We start from the raw sequence: 26,771 nt of genomic DNA on the forward strand, positions 1-26,771 counted from the left end.
CTCTTGATAAATGCATCCTCAGAAGCATTTCTATAATTCCCCTAAATAATATAAAACCTACTGGTTTGTTTTGTCAAACAGATGAAAACACAAAGAAATTAAATTGACACTGAGATCAGACAATGAAAAGATCATTTCAGAAGATGGAAGTAGAAAACTTTGAATTTTTCTTTTTTTAAATGATTAATGAACAAGCTTCTGACAAGTTTATCAGGATCTGATGAAGTTTCTGTCATTTTGTCTTCTCTTATCATTTGCGATAATGTTATATATATATATAGATATATATAATGTTATGATATGAGATATCATGATGAAACCGTCAGTTGATTAATCGCCTGAAGTGAAATGACAGAAAACTGATGAGTATTCAAGACTTCTTTGGTTTCATCTTCTGAGATGTGGAAGTTTTTTCATCTTTATCTGTTTTGTAAGATCTTGACTTTCATCTATTTTGGTTCTGGATCCTAAAAGAATCAATTTGCAGACGTCACCTCGGGCTCTAATAAACTGGGACGGGCGTGTGTGTATTTTTCTGAGTAAATAATTATCCATAACTGAGATTTTATGAGTGAGGAGTTGTTTTATTGTTTTGTGGAGGAGCTGCCGCTCTGGCAGAGGCAGCGGACTTTGATTGCTCATAATTAAAGAAGCTGCAGAGCGGTCCGCAGCCGAGACGACTAATGAAATCGTTTATATGGAAACTGAAGCAGGGACGATTTCACAATCTCATAAAAGTGTTGGAAGAACACAATGAGTCAGGTCAGCTGTGGACAGGAGGAAACACTGGCCCTGGTCCAGAAGCTTCACACCACGTCCTTCCTCGGGCCGGTCCGCCGCCCTCCTGTTGCACCAGAGGAGCAAACTGTCCCAACACGTCCAACTCGTCCTCAGAGACAGATTCTGATTCGTCTGATTCTTCTGGACGTCCTCGGTCCCACGAGTTCTTAGAAAAAGTCTCATTTATTTAATGAGAATCATCAGCTGGAGCGTTTGAGGACAAACCAGGAATAAAACTTTGTGGACAAATAGATTTTTGTTGAATTGCTTTTCCCAAGGAATGGAAAGTTTCACTCAAAGGTTTTTAAATCATATTCATGACAGAATGAAAACAAACCATGATTCCTCTGGAAGCTTCATGCAGCTGACCTCCTTCTCTTCAGTGTCTCCAAAAGATTCCTGATATTAGTAAAAACATGAATTATGAGATGATTAAAACCAAGTGTTGAACAAATGTCCTTGAGGTGTCTTAAAGGGACGGGATTACATTTTTTTAATCCCATTCACAAAAACAGGTCCCAACAATGGAGACCATTGTAGTTTAAGGTATTTAATGTTGTGTAGGTTTTGTGTAAATGTTGGATTATCAATGAAGTAACAAATCCTCAAGTAGAAGTTTCCAGTAGAGTTTAAACTTCCAAACAAACAAAGGGACGGCGTTGAAAACCAGAATAAACAAAGTGTTAAAAAGAGATTTGGTGCTTTTGTGTTTAGCTCCAGATTCATTTCACATGGGGGGGGGGGGGGGGGGGGGGTTGACGTGTGTTTACCGATGTTTGATGCTATGACTCATATTTCTGCTGTTTGTCTGTTATGGGAATCAATTGTTGTTTTTATCAATCCAAGCTGTGTGCAGTGTGAACTTACTTTTCACCTCCTTAGGTTGAGACCTCGTTGTTGTGTTGTTAAAGATGTGAAAACGCTCTTTTCATTGTTGTGTTGTGTTTGTTGTTTGTCTCCTGGACTCAGTGTGGTGGAAAGATGCTGAGCGGAGGCACCATGTGCAGCCTGGCCCTGACAGTAATCAGTCAATGAATAATGAACACACAACACACACACACACAGACCTGCCATTGACAGCTGTTTGGTATCTTTGTGTGTGTGTGTGTGTGTGTGTTAACTCTATCAGTCGAGTGCAGCTGCATGCCTGCCTGTAGCAATTATGTTCTCGCTAAATAAGAGCCAGCGCTGGGAGGAGGGGCTCGCCCTGTGTGTGTGTGTGTGTGTGTGTGTGTGTGTGTGTGTGTGTGTGTGTGTGTGTGTGTGTGTGTGTGTGTGTGTGTGTGTGTGTGTGTGTGTGTGTGTGTGTGTGTGTGTGTGTGTGTGTGTGTGTGTGTGTGTGTTTCCTTTCAAGTCTATCTTTGTAAGGACCCATTTGAGTTCCAAACCTCGGAGAATGAGGACGTCCTCGCTCCCGGAGACATTTTCAAAGGGTTGTGTTTGGGTGAGGGGCCCGGGGATGGATCATATGAATGAGGGTCCTCACAAAGATAGAAGTCCAGGAGTGTGTATGCATGTATGTGTGTGTGTGTGTGTATTAATCCACACATGCTGTTTGAACTGTGTGTAAAATAAACCAGCTCAGGGACTTTAACATGAGCCTCTAGGAAGAGGGCTTGGGTAACACACACACACATGCTGAAACACACAAACATTGTGTTTCACTGGCCCTTTTTTTACCTCCGCACACACACACACAAACACACACACACCCCCACATGACCACACATATGCTCTGTTCTCAGGACCCATATGTATTTATCCATCATGTGACCCAATCACTGTTCGAGGTCCTCAAAGGCCCCGTTGTGTTGTGAACTCACATACACACTCAAACACACACACACTCACACACACTCACACACACACACACAGACCTATAAACACTCTCTAAGCCCGTCTGTCTTTCTCCTCGCGGCCTTTTCATGGTTAATTTGCTGCTCAATAGGTCAAGAGGAAAAGCAGACATCAAGCGATTACACACACACACACACAGATAGACAGACACACAATCAGTCCTGAGCACGGTGAGTCATGCAGCCGTCCAGGCCCCGGTCTCCACGTTGTGCGTTTCCCAGACAGATCTGAGTCCAGTGATTTACTGGGTCATGAGAACACGAGCGGCCCTTAGGTCAACAACACTTTTGTTGTCGAGGTTCTGAAGCCGCAAGTTTGTCAGGAAAACACTTTTAAGGAACTTCTGAAGTTGTGAGTCATTCGTCCTCCTGTCGTCAAATGTTCACCACAACACACTTTCGCCCACATGAGAGTGTGTTGTGCACTATGACTCGTGGGTTCGGCCGTTAACATGCGCGGTTAAAACGTTTACGGGACAGGGAAGCTAACAAACGGCTGTTTGACTGTTTATCATTTGCTTTATCTTCGTCTTCCATGTTTGAGAGCAGAGAACGATGAAGAGCATGATCCTCTTCATCTCCTCCTGCTGCTGGGTGCTGCAGGTCCGGCCTCTCCCAGTAGATCTGTACTGGGAGGCAGTCTGGGTGAAGCCACCTGCCACCGGAGCAGGCCTCTGTTTATCTAACCAGCTTATCTCCTCCTCCTCACGTCCCAGTTCGACCAGTTGGATAACATCTCCCTGTTCTCTCCTCCCAGGCTCCTCTGTGGGTTTTTCCCGGTGATGACCTCACTGCTGTTCCCTGGCCACGCCCACGCTGCGATGAAGGACCTCTCCTCCTCCTCCTCTCCTCTCACCACCCTGCTCCACTACCCGTCCTCCAAGACCTCCGCCGCGCCCTTCTCCCCGTCCACCGGCCCCGCCTCCTCTCCGGGGGCCACGCTGTCCTCGGCTCCGCTCTCCAAACCTCAGCCCTTCTGCATGCAGACCGGGCCGCACCTCATCGCCAGCATGCAGCTGCAGAAGCTCAACTCGCACTACCAGAACCTCACCGGGGCTTCTGCCGGACACCCCCCGCCCGCCGGAGCCCCCAGGGGCTTCGGCCCCTCGCCCCTGGGCTCTGGGAACCAGCTCCTGGGGCCGACTGGGGGCCTCGGCGGGGGCGGGATCACGATGGGGACCCAGAGCGCCGGTGCAGGTGGACTTATCGACTTTGACCCCGTGGACGAGGAGGTCCTCATGTCGCTGGTGGTGGAGCTGGGCCTGGACCGGGCCAACGAGCTGCCCGAGCTCTGGCTGGGACAGAACGAGTTTGACTTCATGTCCGATGTGCCGGCCGGGTGCTGACGCTCGGGGGGGACGCAGAGAGAGAAGACCTTCTCTCCCTTGTTTAGTTTTTCTCTTTCCTCCCTTTTGATTGGTCGATAACACGAGGAAACAGAAGAGACACTGAGTGTGAAAGAGAGAAAGACATCAGATACACTCTCTAGCTTCTATTTGGTTCTCTAGATGGACAGATGGACGAGTCGGTGAAGAAGAGGCACTGGTGATGGAAACCCAGTCTAATGGGATTAAGATGTTTTTCCTCATCCCACTATCATTTTACATTTGTTCATCTAAAGAAGAAAAACACAAGAACGAGCAGGAAACCAAAGAGACTTGATTGCTTCTGTCCTCTCTTTTCCCATCGCTCCCTGCTGCAGGCTTTATCAAATCCAATTCAGAAGCTTTGGCTCAGACGCTGGTCTCAGTTTCCTGGAGACAAACAGGACAGATGACAAAGACACACCTGTTGGACCCGGTCCCCGTCTCCTCCTCAGAGCCGTCCTCTCTCCATCAAGGAAAAAGAAAGTGGGAAACCTGACTTTACGGAGGACGACAAACACTACGTTTCCTGTTTTCTTAATGGACAACATTGGACTCCGGTCTCACGGGAAAGAGACTCCTGTCCCCCGGCTCCACAAAGACGCTGATTGTCTGAGAACTGGTTATCTCAATGTACTTCTTTCACTTTCTGTCTCTCTCTTTCTCTCGGTTCTGTTTGAATCGACTTCAAGCAGACGCTTTCACAGAAGATGTTATTTAAGACAGAGGCTGATATCCATCAGGCCACTTGGACAAGGAGCTCTTCTGTAGCAGCGTCTCTTATCGCTCCGACTTCTCTCTGCACGATGAATTAGATCAAGAGCCGGGGAACCTCTCGGAGCACGGGACCTTAATGGAGCGCTCCTTGCTCCGGAGCACAGCCTGATTAAAAACCATAGAGGCCTTATGGTCACGTGAGCTGCCACTACATGTATGTGATGTGTTTCCTGACCTGTGTCAATGATCGTGGATACATCACTTCCTTCCACACGGAGGACTCGAGGTTCTGTCAACGTGTGTGTGGACATAAACCAAATGATGAATTCACTTGTCCTCTGGTTTCTTTGTTTTGTTTTTCCTGTTCGGCCACATCTCCTTGTTTATGTGAAAACAGTTTGTTCAACCCGAGCAGACTTATCTCTGCCCCCCCCGCGCTGCCGATAAGGAGGCCTCGGCTGTTTTGTCATCACTGGGTCTGGAGGCCGGTGTTTACACACCTTGCAAACGGGCTTTGACCCACACACACAGACACACACATACGCACACTCTTGGTTTCAGTGTTTCCAAAAACTAGTGGGAAGGTTTGAAAGAGCTGAATCTGTCCGATGGGATCTATAGCATATATATCCCTAGACTGAGTTATTAGTTTGGTCCATGTAACAACAGGTAACCACCAGGGGGCGATCGAGACACCGTCATGATGTCCATCTTTATATACAGCCTATACATATGTGCATAAATGTATAAAGACGATACATGTTGACAAGTGGAGGTGCTCCTAGATGTCTTTAACCAGCGAGCAAATTAATTCTGGCTACCAAAAATAAAAAACGTATATATATTATCAATAATATCAAGTTTAGATGGATCTAACAACTCAACCATCATTTACAGCTGGTTCCAGATCTCGCTCTCTTTCCCGTATCATATCATGAAAGAGTTGGATTATATCATAACAGCTGTGAGAGCTCTGGTGTCAAATCCATCTTGATGTCAACTGATCAAAACTCCCATCGGTAGTTAGGAGTAGATGCAGTTTGGGACATTTTTGAGGTGAAATGATGTTTTACATGTGTTGGGTTTTCAATACATTCATTATTATATAATATCTGAAACATGTGAAACTTGGCTGTGAGGTCTTTGTTAGAATTGCACAAACTAAGCAAAGGATAATCAGTAAAGCTCATGAATGGACGGATGATTTCCCAAGATCACGTTCTGCAATTCATGTAACTGTGGCCTGAGTTCTAGATACTTGATCCTGAGAAGTGACCTGTCCACGGATAATATATTTAAACTTCAATTATTTTAGGAATTGATAATTTACCATCCCCTAATAACTCTGGACTGAAGACAGGCCCGTTAACACAATCTATTTGTAGCCTGATGTTAAATCCCATGTTTATGTGTCTTATTTACACATATCTGATCCTCACTGGACCTCCATGGTGCAGCCAGATGTGGTTGCCAGTCTGATCTGGCAACCCCCCCCCCCTGCCAGCCAACCCCCTATAGGAGCTATACCGTCCTGCCTGTAGATGGATGTAGTCTGGACGGCCGGCTCTGTGTTGTGGTAAGACGAGATGGTAGGGGGGGGGCAGCGGTCGAACAAAGTCCTTTCACCTTAACCCGGCTTGTCTGTCATCCTGGACCACACACACAAAAAGAACACACCTGGATGCATGTGTACGTACGTGAGGCTGCAACAAAACACCAACGTGCACCTTGAAGTCCGAACAAACGGGTACACACTGAGAGTGGCTGGCTGCAGACACACAAAGACATGGAAACACACGAGGACACACACACACAGGAGCGTGGGGATGGTGTTACCGCGGGGAAACGGGAGTAGCAGCCGCGAAACAGGCACTCGCTCGGTGGCTCAGACTTCACAGGGTATCGGGGGGGGGGGGGTGAAGGAGATGGTGAGAAAGTGAGAGGCCGTGTGTTCGAGTCCGAAATGAGAAGATGTGATATGAGCTGCGAGTAATCGGCCCACATGAAGAAAAACACAACTCACTGGGGCTTTAGATCAGTGACTGAAAAGACGAGATCCTCCTGTTTTACAAAAATGAAGCCAAAACATCTCCGACAAGGGCGCCGCCATCTTGCACTAACGTTAAAACAACAAATTAAAACCAAACATACCTCAGCGTGATAAAAGTACCTAAAAAAAAAACGTTAACTTTTTTATTTCTTCCATGTCCCATCTGCTAACATGGAGGAGGCGGGGTTAATGACCAATGCTGTAGCTGGCCACCAGGGGGCTCCACACTCAGGACACGACATCCAACGTTATATAAGTTAATGATATAGATCGGTCAGCTAACGCAGAATCTTCAGTTCCTCCAGAGGGAACGCAAACTCCTCAAGTGCTTTTCCACAACTTACACACACAGACACACACAGACACACACACATGGTTACAGTCAATGGCCACAGAACTTTCTTTAATGAAACAGGAGAAGCAGAGATTAATGAAAAGCCGCTGAGGGACTAATTTGACAGGATCCTTTCAGCTCAGGGATCGTCTGGGTTTTTCACTTGACTGTCGCGCACACAGCGATTCACAGGGAAAGAAATAAAGATGCTTCTCATCTCAGAGACACACAGACACACACTGGTTCCTCTCTTCCTCTGGCCCGTCGGCCCCAAACGGGTCAGAATAACATTCTTCAGGTTCGAGACGGCCCCGTGTTTGTTTCCATCTGCTCCACATTGTTTTAAAGTCCCGTCTTCTTTCTGCTGGTGTGTGTGTGTGGCTCTGCAGTCCGGCCTTAATCCCAGCTGAGTGAATGTTGTGTTTTTGCTCTGTGAACTAGACGAACACCCCCCCCCCCCCCACCACCACCACCACCATCCCCTCCCCTGAGAAGTCGCCCACTCGAGATGCTTGAACCGTCTGAGGTCTTTCATTTCCTCTTTTTCCTTGACCCCCCCCCCCCCCGATATTGCAGGTTAACCCCCGGGGGCGAGACCTTCGTGAACAAAACAAAACACAACTCACAGCTTCGGTTTCTAACGACAGAAACTTGACAAAACCACATGAAAGAAGTTCAGGCAACAGAAATATACTTTTTGAAAATGCATGTGCGTGATGGGACTGTTCAGCTCGGAGAAAACTCATCACAGGAAAGTTTGATTTCAGATTAATTATTCATGAGTAACCATTACTGATGTGATTTCCCGCTTTAATTTGATTTAAATCAATATAAGCACAAAGTACAGCCGACAAAATGAGCATAAAACTCTTTGAACACAACTGTTTCTTATTATGATATCTTGTATTATGTCATTTTTCAATCAACCATATTGACTGTGTAATAAAGTTGACCACTGGGTTGATGCAGAGATTCAGATTCCAACGTTTTCACTTTCATGCTGATGTTAGACTCTGATTTGCAGCTTCTGACAACAAAGAGGAAAAAAGTTTATTCTGCAAAGTTGTTGATCTGATTTTCACAAATAACAAACATGAAAACTCTTCCTAATTCAGAAAGACACTTGTTGAATGTGTTTTTTATTTTTCTCTTGTTTACTTTTCTTCTTCTACCTGTTGTTTCTGTCCTTTTCCTTCCTGATGACAAAATGAATATAACTCAAAGATGATTTTAAAGCACTTTTTGTTCACTGTATGAATATGTAAATGACTGAGATCATATTGAAAAACGCTTGTATTTTTGTTATGCCTCTGAAGATTGGGGAGAAATAAAGAAAGTGAAATCTGAGCTGGAGTCAACTTGTGTCATAAAACAGTTTCTACTGATCACTACACTTTTTAATGTCATTGTTCTAGTTTTCCTATAAAACACATTCTTATATATCAAAAGCTATATGCACCTTGCACGAAATATAAGACAATATAATAACCAGCAAAAGTCTGATAAAGTCTGTGGATGTGTCCCATCTGTCAGTTTGTTGATGCAGTGCTGCCACCTGCTGGTATGTGATGGTAAGTGTTCACAACGTAGAATAACTGTCACTCACTTGAGAACACAACTAAACCCAGTTGAACACGTCCTGCATATTTTCTTTGCATTTTGAATGTGTTCAAATGGAATGAAACTTAGTTTATTGATCTGTTCCTAATCAAAAATCTCTTTAAATTTTCCTTGTAAAAGCTTATTTGTGATTTAGGTGTAATTTTAGGGGGAAATGGAGAAAATTCTTAATTTGTTATTTCTGTTTTAATTATTTGAGTTTTTAAACTGTTGCTTTCAAGTTCACAATTTATCTATAATTGGAAACGTTGTGGGGATTTAAATATAAACAACTAATACCAGTCTTGGATATAAATTCAACAGTTCACTGCAACAATGCTGCCATAGTGTTGATGGTGATTAACATGACTGAATGCAAAGAACTTTATTAAAAAAAAAGAACAGACACAACCCTAAATAAATTGTTTTATATGACTTTACCCTGACATGTTCTCTTTACCACCGTTTAAAAATGCAACTTTTATGTATCGTTGGTCATTTTTTGGGGTGAAATTGATTAAACAAAGATTTGACAGAGAGAGAAGATTCATAAATCATGATTGTTTATCATAATAATATGTGTTTATTGGGATACAGAGCCGAAAAATACTGCAGGATTTATTTATTTTCACATATCTCAAATGGAATAAAAGATGAATCTTGATGAAACACTTTGGAGGACTGATTTCTGAGTGTGGGCGATGTGGCTCAGCTTGATTGAATAGAAGGGGACTGTTTGGCCTTGGCAGAGTTATGTCCTCTACTGAGGGACATTCCAGTTATTCTCTAAAGTCTCTAGCTTCATGTTGCATCTTAATTCTCTCAACTTTTATAAAACGACTCCACAGATCTGTGTTGAATCCTCCCGGGCTGTGGAGTGTGTGTCTGGTGCTGCAGTCAGAAGTGGGTCAGGACATTAAGCTGAGAGGAAACCGAGGACGGATCCCCGGCTCCCCGCTGGCCACAGGCCACGTTGTGAAGTCCGTCCAAGTTTGTGCAAAACGTAAAAGTGGCCTGAATACAAATGTGGGTCAGTGGGTTGATTCTGCTGGAAACTCTCCCTGAGGAACTTAAAGTGGGTCACCAGAGATAAATGTGTAAATAGTCACAAGGGAGCATTTTTATAATCATCGTATAAATAAACTCTGGGTTTGTCCCGAGCTTTGGGATTCGTCCCTTCAGGGGAGAAGAGTTCAGAGACACTCGTGGATCTGATTTAAGTGTAAACAGGTCTGAGATCTGCCTGATATGCTGGTATTTACTGAATAAGACATAGAAGACGTGATGGAAGTCAGATGTCAGTCAAAAATTATGACTTTTATTAAGTAGAAAGATTCAGTGAACTTTTGTACAGACATTCATGGTCCACAGAGGATGAACCACACTTTGTTACCTCTGGTTTTCCCTCTAGTTCCACACCATGTACCATAGACTGTGTATTTTGGCTGGTGATGCTTCATCCATCTTTATTTACAGTCAACATTTTATATTTGGACAAACATGGAAAAATATATATATTTACGATAAAGCTTACATCCCATGAAGGTTAAAAAAAACTATGAATTTGTACAATAAGGTTTCAGTTGCACATTTTACATTGCACTGGGTGTAAAATGTATAGAACCATAACTCCCATTGGATCAGAATGGTTCATTTCCGCCCTTTAATCCATGCAGAACTTTACTCATTCATAACTTTCTGCGTATTTTTCCCTTTATGCTCCAAAAACAAGCAACAAAATTAAAGAATAATCGAATCTGATCGATTTATTTTCTTTAAAGCTGCGCCTTTCGTCCCCCGTGTCCCTCCCCCGCCGCCGTCCTTGGCCATATCCGCGCACACCGGAAGAGACGCGGTCCTTTTTCCCGCAGACTCCAACATGGTGAGCGCCTCCGCCTCGCGACTCCTCCGGTCGCTCATCGGGAAACATCGCGCTTCTCCCGCGTGTCGCCGCGAGTTCACGCGTCCGAGTTAAAAATACAACACGTTATTAACCCGTCGATGTTTGTATCGAGCGCAGAAAGTCACGATGGTCGTTGTTTGTGTCATTTAAAAAAAACTCACGGCTCGTTAGCCGGAATGTGGCTAGCTGGGGTTAGCTAGCTGAAATGAACGGAACATGGGGTGGGGGTGTGTGGGGGGGAAATGTCGCTATTCTGTGCGCAAACATGGCCGACTTTTCTTTAAAATGCGGATCTACACGTGATTATCGGTGAATATAAAGGTTTGATTCCTAAAATGCTAATTCTGCTACGTGTAGCGGTGCTAGGCCGCAGCCGGTGTTAGCCCACAGGCTAACAGGACTGTTATACTCCGTTGTTTCCAGCTCTGCTCCTTCTTACCGGGGGATGTGTGTGTTATTTCCCGGTTGTGTGTGTTTCTATGTCTCCGGTTGTTTGCCCTGATGCTCACCGGGTTTGGTCTCTCTCCTCCAGGCACGAGGACCGAAGAAGCACCTGAAGCGCGTCGCGGCGCCCAAGCACTGGATGCTGGACAAGCTCACCGGAGTGTTCGTAAGTGGAGCTTCCTCAACCAGCCCGAGATACATGTGCTGTTTGTGTGATCCCTGTGGAGTGTGTGTCTGTGTGTGTGGGTTCGATACCTGAGAGAGATGGTGTCGTGTCACATGTGTGTGTGTCCGCTGCAGTGTCATGTGTAACATCAGCGTGTTGCTCAGACACGTTAAGTGACGATGATGAGCTTCACGTCTTCAAAAATTGGAAATTAGTTTATCAGTTTTTAAATCTAATGACAGGTGTGTTAAAGATGGACTGGGATTCAAACCCATGCTCTGAAACTGTAACTTGATAAGAAACTAGATCTGTATGAAAGCTATATTGTTCTTAATGTTGTAAAAAATGCAATAAGTGCTCATTAATTCAAAAGAAATGACGTCAATGTCAAAAGTATAATTATCATCAAATAATCAAAACCATAACTTGAAGATTACTGTCACAAGGGACAAAACTTAGATTAAAACTCCTGAGATGAACTTTATAATTCTCAAGTCAATGTATTTATCCATAATTCTCTAATCTCTGCACGAGATGTGTTAAAAAGTCACTTGTCCATTTGCAGCTCTAACTCTGAATGTGAAGTTTAAGTCTTTTCACATTGATTTTGGATATGAATAATATAATACACAGGTTTAAACATGCCTCAGAATAACCTTAATGGTTCTGATGAAGCCTCTCTAGAGAAGGGACGCCATCTATAAAGTTTGACTCCTTCATTGACTTGTGACCCTTTGTCTCAAAGTCTGACCTCTTCCTCCTCAGGCTCCTCGTCCTTCCACCGGTCCCCACAAGCTGAGGGAGTGCCTGCCCCTCATCATCTTCCTGAGGAACCGTCTGAAGTACGCCCTGACCGGGGACGAGGTGAAGAAGATCTGCATGCAGAGGTTCATCAAGATCGACGGCAAGGTCCGCACCGACATCACCTACCCGGCTGGATTCATGGGTGAGTGGGACCAGGGGGCGCGGCTCAGGGCTGTGGATAGAATCAAGATCTACATGGATCTGAGGAGGAGCAGTGATGACATATCTGGTTTTGATCAGTGAGATGATTTTCCTCTAAGAAGTTCTGAGCTCCAGCTGCTACACGGATATTAAGTTGTTGAATTAGCCAACTTCTATTTGCCATCGCTCTTTTCCTGTCTTTGAGATTATCTGTTTACAATAGGCTGGTTTTTAAAGACCAGGAACAGTCAGACCAGTACTGGAATAGGACCAGTTTGGTGGAACTGGTCTCGGGTCCCTCAGGGTGTTTATGACCACAGCTCCTGTCTCACTGTTGGTTCCACCTCCACCAGCAGCCTCACGTGGAGGTGTGGAGTTTTAATTTCCAAATCCAGGGGAAGTCTTCACAGCCGGACGAGCGTCCTGTTTATACCCAGTTCATCCACGGTGAAACCACTGGTACTGTGGGACAGGAGTTCTAAGGATTGTTCCTAAACCAGTGCTATAACAAGTCTTATACGCACTTCAATCTGGAGAACTTAATGGATATTTTATCCTTGTGTATATATATATATAGTCTATTAACCCATTTTATTTTTTGTATAAATGTAATTAATCGAGCTGGTGCTTTAGCCCTTTCACTACACTGTGCAGAAGTTAACCAAGTCTGGTGTCGTGAGGTTTTGGGTTGAAATCCACTTGAAATGGACTTTGATTGTTTATTAAATTAGTATATTCTCTGCTCTTGTGGTCAAAGTCTTGAGAAAGATGGGTGATTATGCTCAGGTCAAAGATGTACAGTTATTTTAAACATTTTAAACCAGTAGATGGTTAAAGAAAAGGTGATGATTTGGAGTGGACTTCTTAAAAAATGCCTTGGTACTGAGACCTGTAGGTTGAAGTTGGGAAAAAACGGCTTCTTCAATAGTCCTATTTGTGTAGTTTGTGCTTAGAAGAAGTTCTGATGCTGAGACTGTTTGTTTCTCCAGATGTGATCAGCATCGAGAAGACCGGTGAGCACTTCCGTCTGATTTACGATGTGAAGGGACGTTTCACCGTCCACCGCATCACCGCCGAGGAGGCCAAGGTAAGAACTGCAAACTGCTGGTTGTGTGTTTTTAAAGTTCTGTGGATTGTTCTGTAAGACGTTTACAACTCCCTCTCCTCCCTCTGCAGTACAAGCTGTGCAAGGTGAAGAAGCTCATGGTCGGAACCAAGGGAATCCCCCACCTGGTGACCCACGATGCTCGCACCATCCGCTACCCCGACCCCCTCATCAAGGTCAACGACACCGTGAAGATCGACCTGGAGTCCGGCAAGATCACAGAGTTCATCAAGTTCGACACTGGTGCGTTCAACTCGCTGGCGTCCATCTTGGATGTATGGTTCTTTTTATATGAGGAAATGGTCTCTAATCTATTCTCGATCTCCCCCCCCTGCAGCTAACCTGTGCATGGTGACCGGTGGCGCCAACTTGGGGCGTATCGGTATGATCACCAACCGGGAGCGTCACCCCGGCTCCTTCGACGTGGTGCACGTCAAGGACAGCACGGGCAACAACTTCGCCACCAGGCTCTCCAACATCTTCGTCATTGGCAAGGTGAGGATTCTAAACTGTTCTGTTGGGAACAAACCAGTTTCCTGTAGGAAAAACCAGTCTGGAGCAAGGATGACTTCACATGGTGTTGATCAGTCATGAAAATACCCATTTGTCCTCTAAGAAGTTCTGAGCTCAGTGAAAAGACGATTTGTTCACATTCGACCTCAAAGCTTTTCTCATTTCAAGTTCATGGGATCAAGTTGTTTTTTAAATATTTTACCACATGTTATAGAATATTGATTTTAATAGTACTGACATTTATCAGCCTTTCTCCATCTCCCTGAAGTGTTGGTAGTCAGATAAATGTTAATACAATCCATTGTTGAGCTTTTCTCCTTTTTGTGCGACACCATTAAACTCTGCACGCTCACGTGTCGTTGAGCTGTTGGAAACTGACTTAGCAAACCTGCGTCATGTGACCAGTCCTGACTGAACATTAACCCTCTACTCTCCGCCTGCAGGGCAACAAGCCGTGGGTGTCCGTGCCCCAAGGAAAGGGAATCCGTCTGACCATCGCCGAGGAGAGAGACAAGAGAATGGCCGCCAAGCAGGGCAGCAGCTAAATGGCCACAGAACAGACCACCTGGTTTTCAAAATAAATTGTTATTTACAAAACACCCAGGTCTCCTCGTGTGGTTCCTCAGTCGTTTACTCACCGGAATAAAGTTTTCTGACAAGTGTTTAGAATTCAGTAAAGTGTTTAAAAGATTTCCTGAGGGACGTGGAAGTTCACAGGACAGAAGTTGACCTCTGCTTCACTGTGGACTTTATTTTCTTTAAAGAATAATTATTTAAACGAAAGTTCAAGTTGATTCGCCTAAATTAACCAGTTTAAAATAAATGGTATTTTAACCTGTGTGCAAAATAACATGATTTAAGGTTTAGTTGTCGGAGAAAAACTTCAGTAGCTGGTCGGTGAAAGTTAAAAACTGGTATAAAAAGATCAAAAATAACTTGTACAGCTGGTATGACATCACACACTGAAGTAATGAATCAATAACTGACCATCTACATTTTATTCATATTAACCAGTCATCACTGACTAAGGCTTCGTTTCATGGTCTTTTTATATTCTGTCCTAACTTTAAAGCAAATTAAACAACATTCAGAAAATATATTATTCCTTAAGAAATTAGTTTCCTACACTGAAGTCATATTTGGTTGTTACCGTTCCAACCTCACCAGTCCCAAAAGCTTTATCTTCAAAACAACCATCTCTCCATCCTTCTCCTTGAGTCAGCCCATCCTCCCTCTCTCCATCCTGCTCTCCCTCCATCCTGCTCTCCCTCCATCCCACCATGCACCATCCATCTGTTCTTTCCCTTTTCCACTCTCCTCCCTCTCCTACAGTTGGTCTGACTGGCTTTTATATTTTCCTCTCCCACCTAATCTTCCCTTCTTTTTTTTATGTCCCCTACTCTTAATATCCTCCATCCTTGCTCGAACTACTCAATATTTTCTCTCATCTGCTTTTCCTTCATCCTGTCTCCTTTCCCTACATGTGCTGATTCCCTTCATCCCTCCATCCTTCCCTTTCATCCAGCCCTTATCCCTCCGTCCATGCATCCCTCCATCTCTGTGTTCCGACTCCAGTACCACTCCATATGGTGACTGCTGAGAAACAGCCTGCTCTGCGCTGCGGAAACCTGGCCTGGCACTCACCACCTCAGTGTGTGTCTGTGAGTGTGTGTTGTGTCTCCTCTCCCGGCCTTCAGCTTCTCTAGTGAATGTGTGCGTTTACATAAAAAGAGCAAGAGATCGACACGACCGAAACTCGTGACTTCCATTTCCAACCACGCCTCTGCAGCACATGACCCATGCTACAACAACACACACGCACAGCATGATGTGTGGGTCTGTGTGTGTCTGTGTGTGTGTGTGTAGGGGGCACGGCTCGCTCCCATGACTGTCTGCTCTCTGACACTGAACAGTGCAGTGATCCATCCTCTGTGGCAGCGAGGACGGTGAATCTGCAGCTTGTTATAACGAGGAGGGAAAAGTTCAGGCTTTAAAAAAATGTGTAAGATACAGTTTGAGTTTGACCCTCGACTCGACAGCGCTGCTCAAGGACTCTGAAGGTCGTAGGGGACGAATCAGAGACTGTTGGATGAACACTTGAGTTTTAAGAAGCTTTTAATGAACGAGTTTCTCCCTGAATAACTTTAGAAATATGATAATTTTACGACAATGTTGTGTTTAACTGTTGTGTGACGTCACCCTCTGGTTTGTGAGCTGCCGTTTGGAAACCTCAAGTTCGGCATTTCTGTTTTTTGGAACCAGAAGTAGCTGTGTTTGGATGAGTGGGGGCTGGAGCCTGACCGAGAGCTCAAGGATGCTTCACCCATTGGATCTTACTAGCTGTCAATCACGCAGTATCCAATGCATATGGTGATTTATGGTCAAATTGACTCTGAATGATCATAATTTACAAAATGAACATCACGATATATTGAAGAAGACTTGAGATTAGAGATTGAGACAGGAACTCTTGATTGTGTCATTTTCTCATTGACTTCTGTAGAAATAACCAGTGGAGTCGCCCCCTGCTGGCCATTTAAGAGAATACAGGTTTCAGCCAATTCTGCATTGGCTTCACATTGTGGACCCGGAGTCTACGTCTTTTATTATAAACAGTTTATTCCATAAACAGAAACGGAAAGATTGTGTTAGTGGAGTTAAAAGACAAAGGAGAAGTTTGAACTTTCTCCACACGTTTAACTCAGGATTATTCCAGAAGCGCTTTTAGACTCATCACCCGCTGATAAGCTTCTTGCAACGTGCACACACAACTGATGCAGTATGAATAATAAACACAATTATAAATATGAATATATTAGATTTCTACAGACTGACGGCTTGTTGTGTGTCTGTGTGTGCGCTGCCTCCTCAGTAAGATAATTCAACACGTTAGTTTTCTGCATGTTTCTCTTCTGCAGCTCACAGTTCTTTAGCTTTTCTCACCAACGAGCCAAATGCACTTCAAAGTCTCAGTGTGACTGCAGTGTGTGTCTGTCTGTGTGTGTGTGTGTGTGTGTGTGTGTGTGTGTGTGTCAGAATCAAATGTGATTGTTGCTCCGCTCACAAGGGGATGTAGAGCAGGACCGGAGCAAAGCATGCGTCTGGTGAGTCTCATATTTCCACTGTTCAAAGAGTGTGTGTGTGTGTGTGTGCGTGCGTGCACTTATTTGTTTACAAGAACTGGTCCTAGGCTGATAAACAAAATGGGGACAACGCTGCCACGTTTGATTTGTTACTAAAACACAAAACCTTGAAGTGTTTAAAGAAACTTGTCTTTTTATTTCTCTGTGTGTCACCTTCACCAACACGTCTGTTCAGGCTGCAGCACGGAGTCATGTAGAGGTCAAAGGTCACAACAACTTTGAGTATCTTAACCACTTTATTTGGTGTTTAATTTAAGTGGTTGTATCATTGACTGTCTATAAAAATGGACGTAGAATAGAAGTGAAGCCAAAACAGAAGTGGCTGAAACCTGTATTCTCTCTCTGACCAGCAGAGGGCAACTCTACTGGTTGTTTCTATAGAAGTCAAGGAGGAAATTACACTACTGTTGTCACAAACTGGCTCAACATATGTGACAAGGAGGGGAGACGAGTCAGGATTGAAAGTGCCAAATGAAAAGGTTTTATTATAACTTGAACAATTATATGTACAAAAAGCATGAGGTGTGGAGAGTAGTGGCATCAGTGGTGAATGTAGTGTATGGATGAGTGAGATGTGTGTGCTCCTGTTGAGTGTACAAGGAAGACGCCAAAAAGAACCAAGAACCAAGAACCTGTAGCGGCGTGGAGCCTAGGAGAGAGAGAGAGACAATGAGACCAGGCTGGCTTATATCACCTTGGGTAGAGGCCTAGCCAGGTGTGAGCACCTTGCCCTAACGACCCTCCCTTTCTGCCAACTCCTGCAGGAAGTAATCAGCTGCATGATGCTAGCAGTAAAGGGAGGGGTCGTCACACCCCCCTCCATAAGAACGAGGTTCCACCTCGTGTTATACATCAAATAAGTGTCAATATGTTCCAATCTGTCATGGTTCATACGTTACCAATAACTGACAGTCAGTACTGCACTCCCCCCAGGCTGCATCCTCCAGCACATCCCTCCATCCTCACCAACCCAGCAGCCTTGGTACCAAAGGAGCATTTTAAGGGAATGAAGAGCCGAGAGATGAGCAGAGGAGAACATGGAAATGAGAGACAGCATGAATAAATAGACTAAGGGTCCACAGGTGCCCGAGACAGGGCATCTGCCATTACATTGTCAGTCCCCTTAATGTGTCGGATGTCTAGGTTATATGGCTGCAGGAACAGCGCCCACCTCATTAGCCTCTGATTAGGATTTTGCAGTGACTTCAAGAAGGTGAGGGGGTTATGGTCAGTGAAGACAGTCAGCGGAGATAACCCTGAGCCGACATAGACATCAAAATGCTGCAGAGCCCAAACAAGTGCCAAAGCCTCCTTCTCAATCACTGAATAGTTGTATTGATGCTTGTTAAATTTTCTTGAGAAGAAGCTCACAGGACACTCTACACCCTCCGCATTCTCCTTTAACTTTATATCTGAAATGTCAACTTCATAGTGCTCTGCTATCCTAAGAAGTTGATCTTTAGTGCACTGGTCCAGCAAAGCCTGTGAAGGATCCTGGATGAAACTCTCCACAAGGGAAGCCATCCTCAAAAACAATCAGCCTAACAAGTTACAAACCTTGACTGAGACACGCAGAAAACCCAAACCTGAGGTAGCAGGTGAACAGGAGCCTCCCCCCTTTACTGATATTAACTACAACCATTAAAACTAGCTAACTAACTTATCCTAGTCTTCGTGCAGTTAATGGTGGGGGGTACTTATGCACGCGAAACCAGTGGTGAGAAGAAGGCCACCAGAGGACTGGCAACCCTCTCCCAACCCTAGAGGTGCTCCCGAGCTAATAGCTCTACCCACCTTCGCCGCCACCTAAAGTGATCACCACGAGTCCCCTAGAGGAACCCGCTACCAAACCTAACAGGGGGTAGAAACTCCTGCTCCAACAGATACCAACATACCCCAGATAGGGCTAAACGCAAAGCCCCAGTCAAATCCAATCACCTTCACCACAAACAGAAATGGACCAAATACCTCTCCTTAATTTCCTACAAGAAATAACCAGCACTGACAACAACCTGACATTTCCCCTCCCAGAACAGTTGATGACTAACCAACGCACAGTCAGCTATGTCCAACAACAAGTAGTGTACACTCCAACAAAGCAAACCAAAAACCATTGTCTGCAAGAGGAGGAAGCACACACCAACCTAAACCGGGCCAATTTACCAGTACAGACCAAATTTAAGCTATTTTAATCCTAATACTGTATCCCGGACGAGCCCCCACTTGTCACAAACTGGCTCAACATATGTGACAAGGAGGGGAGACGAGTCAGGATTGAAAGTGCCAAATGAAAAGGTTTTATTATAACTTGAACAATTATATGTACAAAAAGCATGAGGTGTGGAGAGTAGTGGCATCAGTGGTGAATGTAGTGTATGGATGAGTGAGATGTGTGTGCTCCTGTTGAGTGTACAAGGAAGACGCCAAAAAGAACCAAGAACCAAGAACCTGTAGCGGCGTGGAGCCTAGGAGAGAGAGAGAGACAATGAGACCAGGCTGGCTTTTATCACCTTGGGTAGAGGCCTAGCCAGGTGTGAGCACCTTGCCCTAACGACCCTCCCTTTCTGCCAACTCCTGCAGGAAGTAATCAGCTGCATGATGCTAGCAGTAAAGGGAGGGGTCGTCACACTGTATATACCACAGTGTGATTGACAGCTAGTACCGTCCAATGGGTGTAGGAGGCAGGTGTAGGTGGGCGTGCAGTGTCTTTGAGCTCCCGGTCAGGCTCCACCCCCTGCTCCTCCTCCTCGTTAGAGCCTCGCCCTCGTTAGCTGTTCAGCTGAGTGCTTGCAATGAATCATGGGATATATTGATGCTTAACTGATTCTAATCTTGTGAATCACTGAAGTATTTAATCCCCTTGGTGAGTCCCAGTGGATGAGATCACAAACTGAACTGGGATTGAGAGACAAACCAGTTCAGCTGATCTGTAGAGTGACAGCGAGGAGGTGAAGTGGACAAAGTGATGGAGGTGAAGTCGGGGAGAGAAGTGGAGTGAGCGGCTGAAACAATGAAGTCAGTCATCAGAGGGAGGTTGGAGGGGGGGGGGGGACAGCTGTTTCTCATCAATTGCTTCCATGTGATTGACTGCTTGTCGACTGATTGGTCGACCGGCTCCTCGACAGTCGAGGCCGCTGTCGGAGAACGTGGTTGGTTTTCAACAACTGGTTTGAACCGATTGGTCGATTCCATGTGACCAGCTGGTTGGTTGATTGATTAATTGACACATGGGGTTGTCGTGGCCACTGATTGGGGGGGAAGTAACAACGCTGGTATGATGAGTGTGGAGGTCGTGGTGAGAGAGTGGATGATGTCATGTGGCCGCTCCCATCCGCTTCTTCTCCTCTTTCACGTGTCTTCTTATTCTTACACACACACACAGAAACACACACAGGCACACCCTCAAACACACACACACACACACACACACAATCTCCCCCACGTCATGTTGATGTTTTCAGTTGTGTCAATAAAAGGCCGTTTATGTTGAAATTCCTTCTCTCTCTCTCTCTCTCTCTCTCTCTCTCTCTCTTGCTCTCTCTCTCTCTCTCTCTCTCTCTCCGTCCTCCCCCCCCTCTCCATATGACCGACTCAGACTGCATGAACAAAAACATTTAGGTAAGCCAAGTTCACGTCTGGGAGGGGCTGCTGAAGGGGACCAGATGTGCTGTTATTGGGGCTGGTTCGGGGGGGGGAGGAGGAGGAGGAAGGAGGAGGGGTACGTTCACGAGCCTCGAGAGGAGGAAGGGGGGAGTTTCACTGGGTTCTGCAGAAAGTGGAGGGTCCTGGAAGGCAAAGTGTTGCAGAGGCCTGAACCATAGTTTGTCGAGGGGCGGGGGGGGGGGGGGAGATTTACCCCTCAGACTCTAAATCCTCGACACCATATAGATATTAAATGTTAATTCACTTGTTGAGGGGGTGGATGATGAAAAACACAAAAGATTGCATCACAGAATTGTTTATTTCTCCCGAGAATTCTCCTCAATATTTGTCTTGTTCTCATTAAACGTTGGAAATTGTGTAACTTTGTCGGGACTCCTCTTATTATTCAGATGAAAACAGTCAGAGAGGATAAAAATGTGGCGTGTTGACGATTGACAAAGTTTTCACAGCTTAGGTTTGAAAACATCTAAAAACTGAGAGGAGAGAGATTTTAAAACAAACGTTAAATCATTCAGACTAAGTATTGGATCCTTCACATGATATTTTTGGGGTTTAAAATGTGAAGTTGTGGGTCACCTCCCCTGAGAGGGAGCACAGAGCTTCTCCTCATGTCCGCTGAGAGCCTCCTGGAGGAGAGCCCTCTGCGGTGGGACACTTCTCCTCACTGTGCACTTTGCTGTCACTTTGTGGGGAGGAAAGAAAACACAAGGAGCGGCTGGTCAGGTCGGTTCACCAGAGCTGTGGTCTGGATCAGGGACGTGTTCAGGGACCAGCAGGGAAAAGCAGGAAAGCAGAAAGTGACTCCAGTTCCTCCGGGTGAAATCTAATGAGGATCTTGTGACTGTGGTTATGTAATGAAGCTGATGAGTAATCCGCTCTGACGGCTGCTGTGGTCGATCTCTGACCCCGGGTCACGCTCGTGGGAAACCGGTGTCACGTGGAAATAACAACTGGAGGGAAACGTTTGGGTCAAGTTGGAGATTCACTTCAGTCCTGGACGTTTGGATTCAGCAGAGAAACGAGTTGTTGGTTCAGTTCATTGATGATTTATCATTGATTTTTGATGTGGGATCAAAAATCATTTCTTGAGGTATATTTTAAAGCAAGTACTTACTTACTTTTACTCAAGTAGAAACGTTTTTGTTTTGCTTTTGAGTGAATGTTTCTATATCCATTTGAACTTGTACTTTTAAAGTTAAATCTAAGTAACGTATTGTTTCTGCTTCATCTTCCCCAATCAGGAAAGTATTTAATTTACTTTGCTTTTATTTTATCGTTTAAAACCGTTTGTGTCCATTAAGGACAGTTCATCAGCATCCTTCATCTTCCTCTTCTTCTTCTCCTCCTCTTCCTCCAGACAGGTTTCCTCCTCTTCTCGGGAAACACCAGACTGTTGCTCTGAGTCAAGCTGGAGGAGAACTGGGTGTGAGTCTGGTCTTTGGAGCTTCAAAATAAAAGCACAACAAGTTATGAGGGGGCTGAAAGTACAGTAATAAAAAACACAATTACACCAAAATGAAATAAAAGTCTAATAACAGAGTTAGGACCTGAAAAACTGTCACACCTGATGGGGGAGACGTTATAGGGCCGATGTGGTTGTTATGAATTTAGCTAGAAAACATATGTAGTATTAATGTATAAGTAAAACAAAAGCCAGATTTTATTTGATTAAAATAGCCGTAGAAGATATATAGTATAAAGCCCAAAGCTTAACTTAGAAAGTCAAAGAAGTCAGTTTAAATCTGTTTTAAGTATAAACATCTTAACATATGTATTTGTATACAAATAAACATATACAATAAAGCCAGTTTAAATGTTTATAAAGTGCAGCTGCGTTTAGAATAGGGTAAAGTTTCTCTGTAAGTCTCTAAGTTTACTGGCTGGATCAGTGTTTATTAGATGAACTATAACCCTTTATATATACAGTCTATGACTATAACACAGGTAGTTCAGTGGTAAAGGCTGTGAGTACAGACTTTGATTGTGAAGAGTAGCACCCGGACCTCAGTGTGTGTCCGTGGTTGTGTTGACAGCAGCAGCTGAGTCTCTCCTCCACGCAGAAAACACAGGAAAGCTCAGAAACAATGAGCGCGCACGACGCGCACCTCGCACCGAGCGTCTCCCAGCGGAGCCGAGTTTCTCCTCCCGCAGGATCCGGGGCCTGCGTCCGTGCGCCCCGCGGAGGGAGCGGCCGCTCCGGGGTCTAACTTGGCTCTTCCACTTTGTTACCTTGTGGTTCTGTCAGGGGAGGGGGGGGCGGACGATGCCTTTCTGCAAGAGGACGACACTTCCCAAAGATGTGTGCAAGCCCGGCGGCGGAGGGCTGCGGCTGCGGGAGGCGCGTCCCCGCCGGCCGCCGGAGGTCTTCTCGGACCTGGCGGACGTGTGCGGCTTCTCGCTGTGCTCGGTGCTGCGGCAGCTGAGCGACCTGTCCCGGCACTCGGTGAGCATCCTGGAGGAGCTGGAGGGGGAGCTGGTGTCCGTGTGCCGCCGCTCCGGCGCGCTGGAGGGACGGCTGGTCCGGCTGCAGAGGCGCGTCGGGGAGCTGCTCAGCAAGCCGCCACCGAGAGGTAAGAGGGAATCGAACACTCACCTGGTGCCACTTTACGCGCGGGGATGTACGCAGGAGCGGAGCTGGAGCAGGTCCGGTCCCCGTGGAGTCAAAGGGACTGGTGTCAAAGTTTGGGCTGAAATTTGCTGCTTGGTTTCTGCAGAGATTTGTGGTTTGGTTTGGAGGTTGTGGTTCAGGACGCATCTTGGGGCCACTGGGGGGGCCACTGGGGGGCAACGGCCAACTCAAGCTTCACTAGTGAGTTTATTATGGGATGGCTTGTGTGTGTGAGGCTTCAGCTGCTGCAGGAAACATCAGGATTCACTTTGAATATGATTCTAAATTATAACTTCCAGTGGGAAAAGTTGGATTTGTGTGTAAACCTTGATTTGATACCACTACTTGCCTCAGTGTCTTTCTGTGACTTGAGGTCCAGAGTGGGCAGGTTTACAGGACGTCCCTGAAGGCAGCAGTCCCAGTCTCCACCTGTCACCTCTTCCTCTGACCTCTGGTGACCTCTGGTGACCTCTGGCTCAGACTGTGAGTGACAGCAGGTCAGATTCAGGATGATGCTCGTGTCACCTGTTGCCTCATCAGGACGTTTGATTCCATGTTCATCGGCCGGAGGAGGAAAGTTTCTCACTCTTCAGGATTCCGGGAGATAAGAACTGATCTGGAGCAAACCAAATAAAAAAGATCTTCTCATAGAGTTCCATAGGAAGTCGCCCTCTGCTGGTCATGTGGGAGTATGCAGGTTTCAGGTCCACATTGGCTTCACTTTCTGGACCCGGAGTTTCCTCTGTCACCTGCAGGGGAAGCTCCTGTGGTTCATCTCGACCTTTCACCCTCAAGAAGCCCAGATGCATGATGGGATATTTTCCCTCGCCAACCTGTCCCCCCCCCCCCCATCTACAAACTTTGCACAAACTTTGCCGCTCACGGTTTCGCTCTGTGTTTGCGTTACAACTCAAGAGGGAGCACGTATGAGTAAAGTAAGCCGTCCGTGAGTTTATAAGGCTGTCAGCAACGTGTGTGTGTGTCTGTGTGTGTGTGTGTGAGGGTGTGTGAGAATGTGTGTGAGTGTGAGCACGTACAGAATGATAAGAGAGAGAGAGTCCCTCTAAACACAGACCAGATGTAGAGCTGGAGAGAGACACGAGGATGAAGCATAACACAAAAAGCAGCGTTCAGTTTACTTTACTTTTTAAGAGCGAACGCCTGTGTGTGTGTTTCTGTATGAGTGTGTGTTTCTTTGTGTGTGTTTCTGCATGTGTGTGTTTCTGCTTGTGTGTGTGTGTGAAAGACTCATCACTGTACACGTGTTGATATCTCACTCGTCCTCTGAGTTGTGTGTGGGCTTTGTGTATCTCCAGCATGTGGGCAGCAGCAGCAGCAACACGCAGCTCAATAATCAATAGATCCGGCCTGAGCCTTCATCTCTCCTCATCTTCCTCGCTCCACCCCCCCCCCGCCCTCCCCCCCGTGTTTCTCGCCTCCTACTGTCTCAGCGAGGACTGAAAACATTGATCTACTTTCCACCCAAAAGAAAAACAAGGATCCAACGTTTGGGTTCTTCCTCCTTTTCGCAGAGTTCATCTTCACCGCCTCACGTTTATTAACACAATGCACTTTGTCACGTGTGTTGATGAAGAGGAGGTCAGCATCTTCCCTCAATTTAACACGATGGGAAGAAACACACAACGACTGTTTTGTGTCTTTTGTTGTCCCTCTGTTGCCGTTTGCGTCTCTTTACAATCATTGTTGTGTATCTGTTTTGTGTCTCTGTTTTTCCATCCACACCAGCTGAAAGTGGATGTTATTTCACTTCTATAGTCCCACATGTCCAGTGAATGTGTGTCTCACAGTTTCCACATGACGAGGAACCAGGTCCTCCACACTTCCTGTGTCTGGTTACACTCTCTGAGCTGATTGGACGAGTTCCTATCGACTTCCTGCCGCGATGGTTAAAGCTCAGAGAGTCTCAGGCGGCTCAGATTCGTGGATCCGGACCCGACACGTCCAGGTCCACGGTGATCCGAGCTGGTTTCCTCTTCCCGGGGCCGATGGGGGGGGGGGGGGAGAGTTCCACTCAGACAGGAAGAGGGCGTTGGAAAGCTCGATATCACGAGTGCGTGTCCCCTGGAAGACGTCGCTCAGGACGACCTGGACCGGAGGAATTTGTCCTCTGCAGCTCTCGCTCGCTCTCTCTCTCTCTCTCTCTCTCTCTCTCTCTCTCTCTCTCTCTCGCCCGCTCAGATTCACATGCTTCACTTCCCAAGTATGTGAATGGGAACCAGAGTCTTGTGTTTTTCTTTCGGTGCCTGTTTCCAACTCGGTTCTCTGAGAAGCCACATTCCTCCGTTGACCCACAACAGATCCTACAGGCTGATTTTAGAGAAGTTTGCCAAAACCAAAATGTTTCCCGCTCGTTTTGACGCTCGATGGTGATTTTGTTTTTAAAGCGTAAATCTGCACGGAATCAACTCGCCACTAGTTCGAGAGCGGCTACCAGAGGACACGAGGGAGACATTTCAACAATGGTGGAACTTTTTGACGAGAGACTTTCTCCACCGCCGCCATGCTCACCGCTACGCTGCCCTCTAGTGGCCATACTATCACCGAATGTCTCCAATGTCCTCGTCTTTCTAAGTTGATGTCGTCTTTGTCTTTGCTTCTACGTGAGCGACTCCTCATTTTCCAGAGGTTTTTACGAGGGAGCTGTTTCTGTGCGATAGTCGGGATCGCCTCTAACTTTCTTTCGACTCATTTCTTTCCAAAGTTATGAAAGTCTAACAGCTTGATGAGAAAGAAAACAGCTTTCACTCCCTGTCGTCTCTCTCTCTCTCTCTCTCTCTCTCTCTCTCTCTCTCTCTCTCCCTAATTCCCCTCCTCCCTCTCTCCTCCCTCGTTCCCACGGGAGGACGTCAACCTCATGACTCAATATCCCTCCCTGCCGGCCCCTCTGTAAATCCCCTTCTCCTCCTGCCTCACTTCGTTCTTTCCATCCTCACACGTCTGAGCAGCGAGAGCTCGGTAAACGCCGGTTCTGACCCGATGCCTCCACCGGCCGGAGAAGACTCTCTCTGAGAACACGCACAGGTTGTGGGCTCCGGAATCCTCTCAGTGTCAAAATGTTCACTTCTCCTCCCCCACCACCTCCCTTCCTACCGGCGGTGAATCAGAGGGCAGCAGCAGCAGAAACAGAAACAGAAACAGAAACTTCCCGCCACCTCTCCAGAACACTGCAGGGCGCTTTTTTTGTGAAATTTAATATTCAAAGCTGCCAAATCAGCAGAAGCAGATTCTCATGAGCTGAATTATTCATTATAACAATAAAGTCTTCAAGAGAGACGAGATGCTGCCGTCTTTTCTTTTCAGTCTCTATCTCGAACTCTCCTCTCTCGGCCAAGAAGAGATTCCATCAGAGATATTGATCTTATATCGATTTATTGGACCCATTGACTTCCTCCAGTTGTTAAATCATCTCTAAAGATACAAAGCAGCTGTAACCTATTAAAACAAACTTTATGAATAATTGTGATAGTGATAGAGAAAAGAACTTGTGAACTTTTCACAACCCGACGTCTTTCGAAGTCGCAGTAAAGTAGAAACACGACGTGATGAGATGTTCTCCTGGA

At 45.8% G+C, this 26,771-nt stretch overlaps 3 protein-coding genes and 2 non-coding genes across 5 annotated transcripts in view; all 5 read left to right on the forward strand.

Moving 5' to 3' along the window:
* Positions 1-3,418: 3,418 nt before the first annotated feature.
* Positions 3,419-5,047, forward strand: cited1 (Cbp/p300-interacting transactivator, with Glu/Asp-rich carboxy-terminal domain, 1). The gene has a single exon (XM_053416608.1). It carries the CDS (start codon positions 3,419-3,421, stop codon positions 3,980-3,982), a length of 564 nt encoding a protein of 187 aa, XP_053272583.1. The 3' UTR covers positions 3,983-5,047.
* A 5,479-nt stretch (positions 5,048-10,526) lies between these two features.
* On the forward strand, positions 10,527-14,375 carry rps4x (ribosomal protein S4 X-linked). The gene is made up of 7 exons (XM_053416087.1): positions 10,527-10,582; positions 11,136-11,213; positions 11,979-12,159; positions 13,148-13,245; positions 13,335-13,506; positions 13,601-13,758; positions 14,220-14,375. Exons 1-7 carry the CDS (start codon positions 10,580-10,582, stop codon positions 14,319-14,321), a joined length of 792 nt encoding a protein of 263 aa, XP_053272062.1. The 5' UTR covers positions 10,527-10,579; the 3' UTR covers positions 14,322-14,375.
* Positions 12,229-12,290, forward strand: LOC128430714 (small nucleolar RNA SNORD61). Its single transcript, XR_008334069.1, has one exon. It is a non-coding gene; the product is annotated as a small nucleolar RNA SNORD61 (small nucleolar RNA).
* Positions 13,822-13,892, forward strand: LOC128430713 (small nucleolar RNA SNORD61). The gene has a single exon (XR_008334068.1). It is a non-coding gene; the product is annotated as a small nucleolar RNA SNORD61 (small nucleolar RNA).
* Positions 14,376-22,845: 8,470 nt separating the features above from the next.
* nhsl2 (NHS-like 2) overlaps positions 22,846-26,771 on the forward strand; it is a 65,136-nt gene continuing 61,210 nt past the window's right edge. Inside the window, exon 1 of the mRNA XM_053416660.1 lies at positions 22,846-23,152. Within this exon, the coding sequence (XP_053272635.1) occupies positions 22,846-23,152 (307 nt within the window). The remainder of the gene's footprint in view (positions 23,153-26,771) is intronic.

This window comes from Pleuronectes platessa, chromosome 23 (assembly GCF_947347685.1).
Source record: "Pleuronectes platessa chromosome 23, fPlePla1.1, whole genome shotgun sequence".
Lineage (NCBI taxonomy): Eukaryota > Metazoa > Chordata > Actinopteri > Pleuronectiformes > Pleuronectidae > Pleuronectes > Pleuronectes platessa.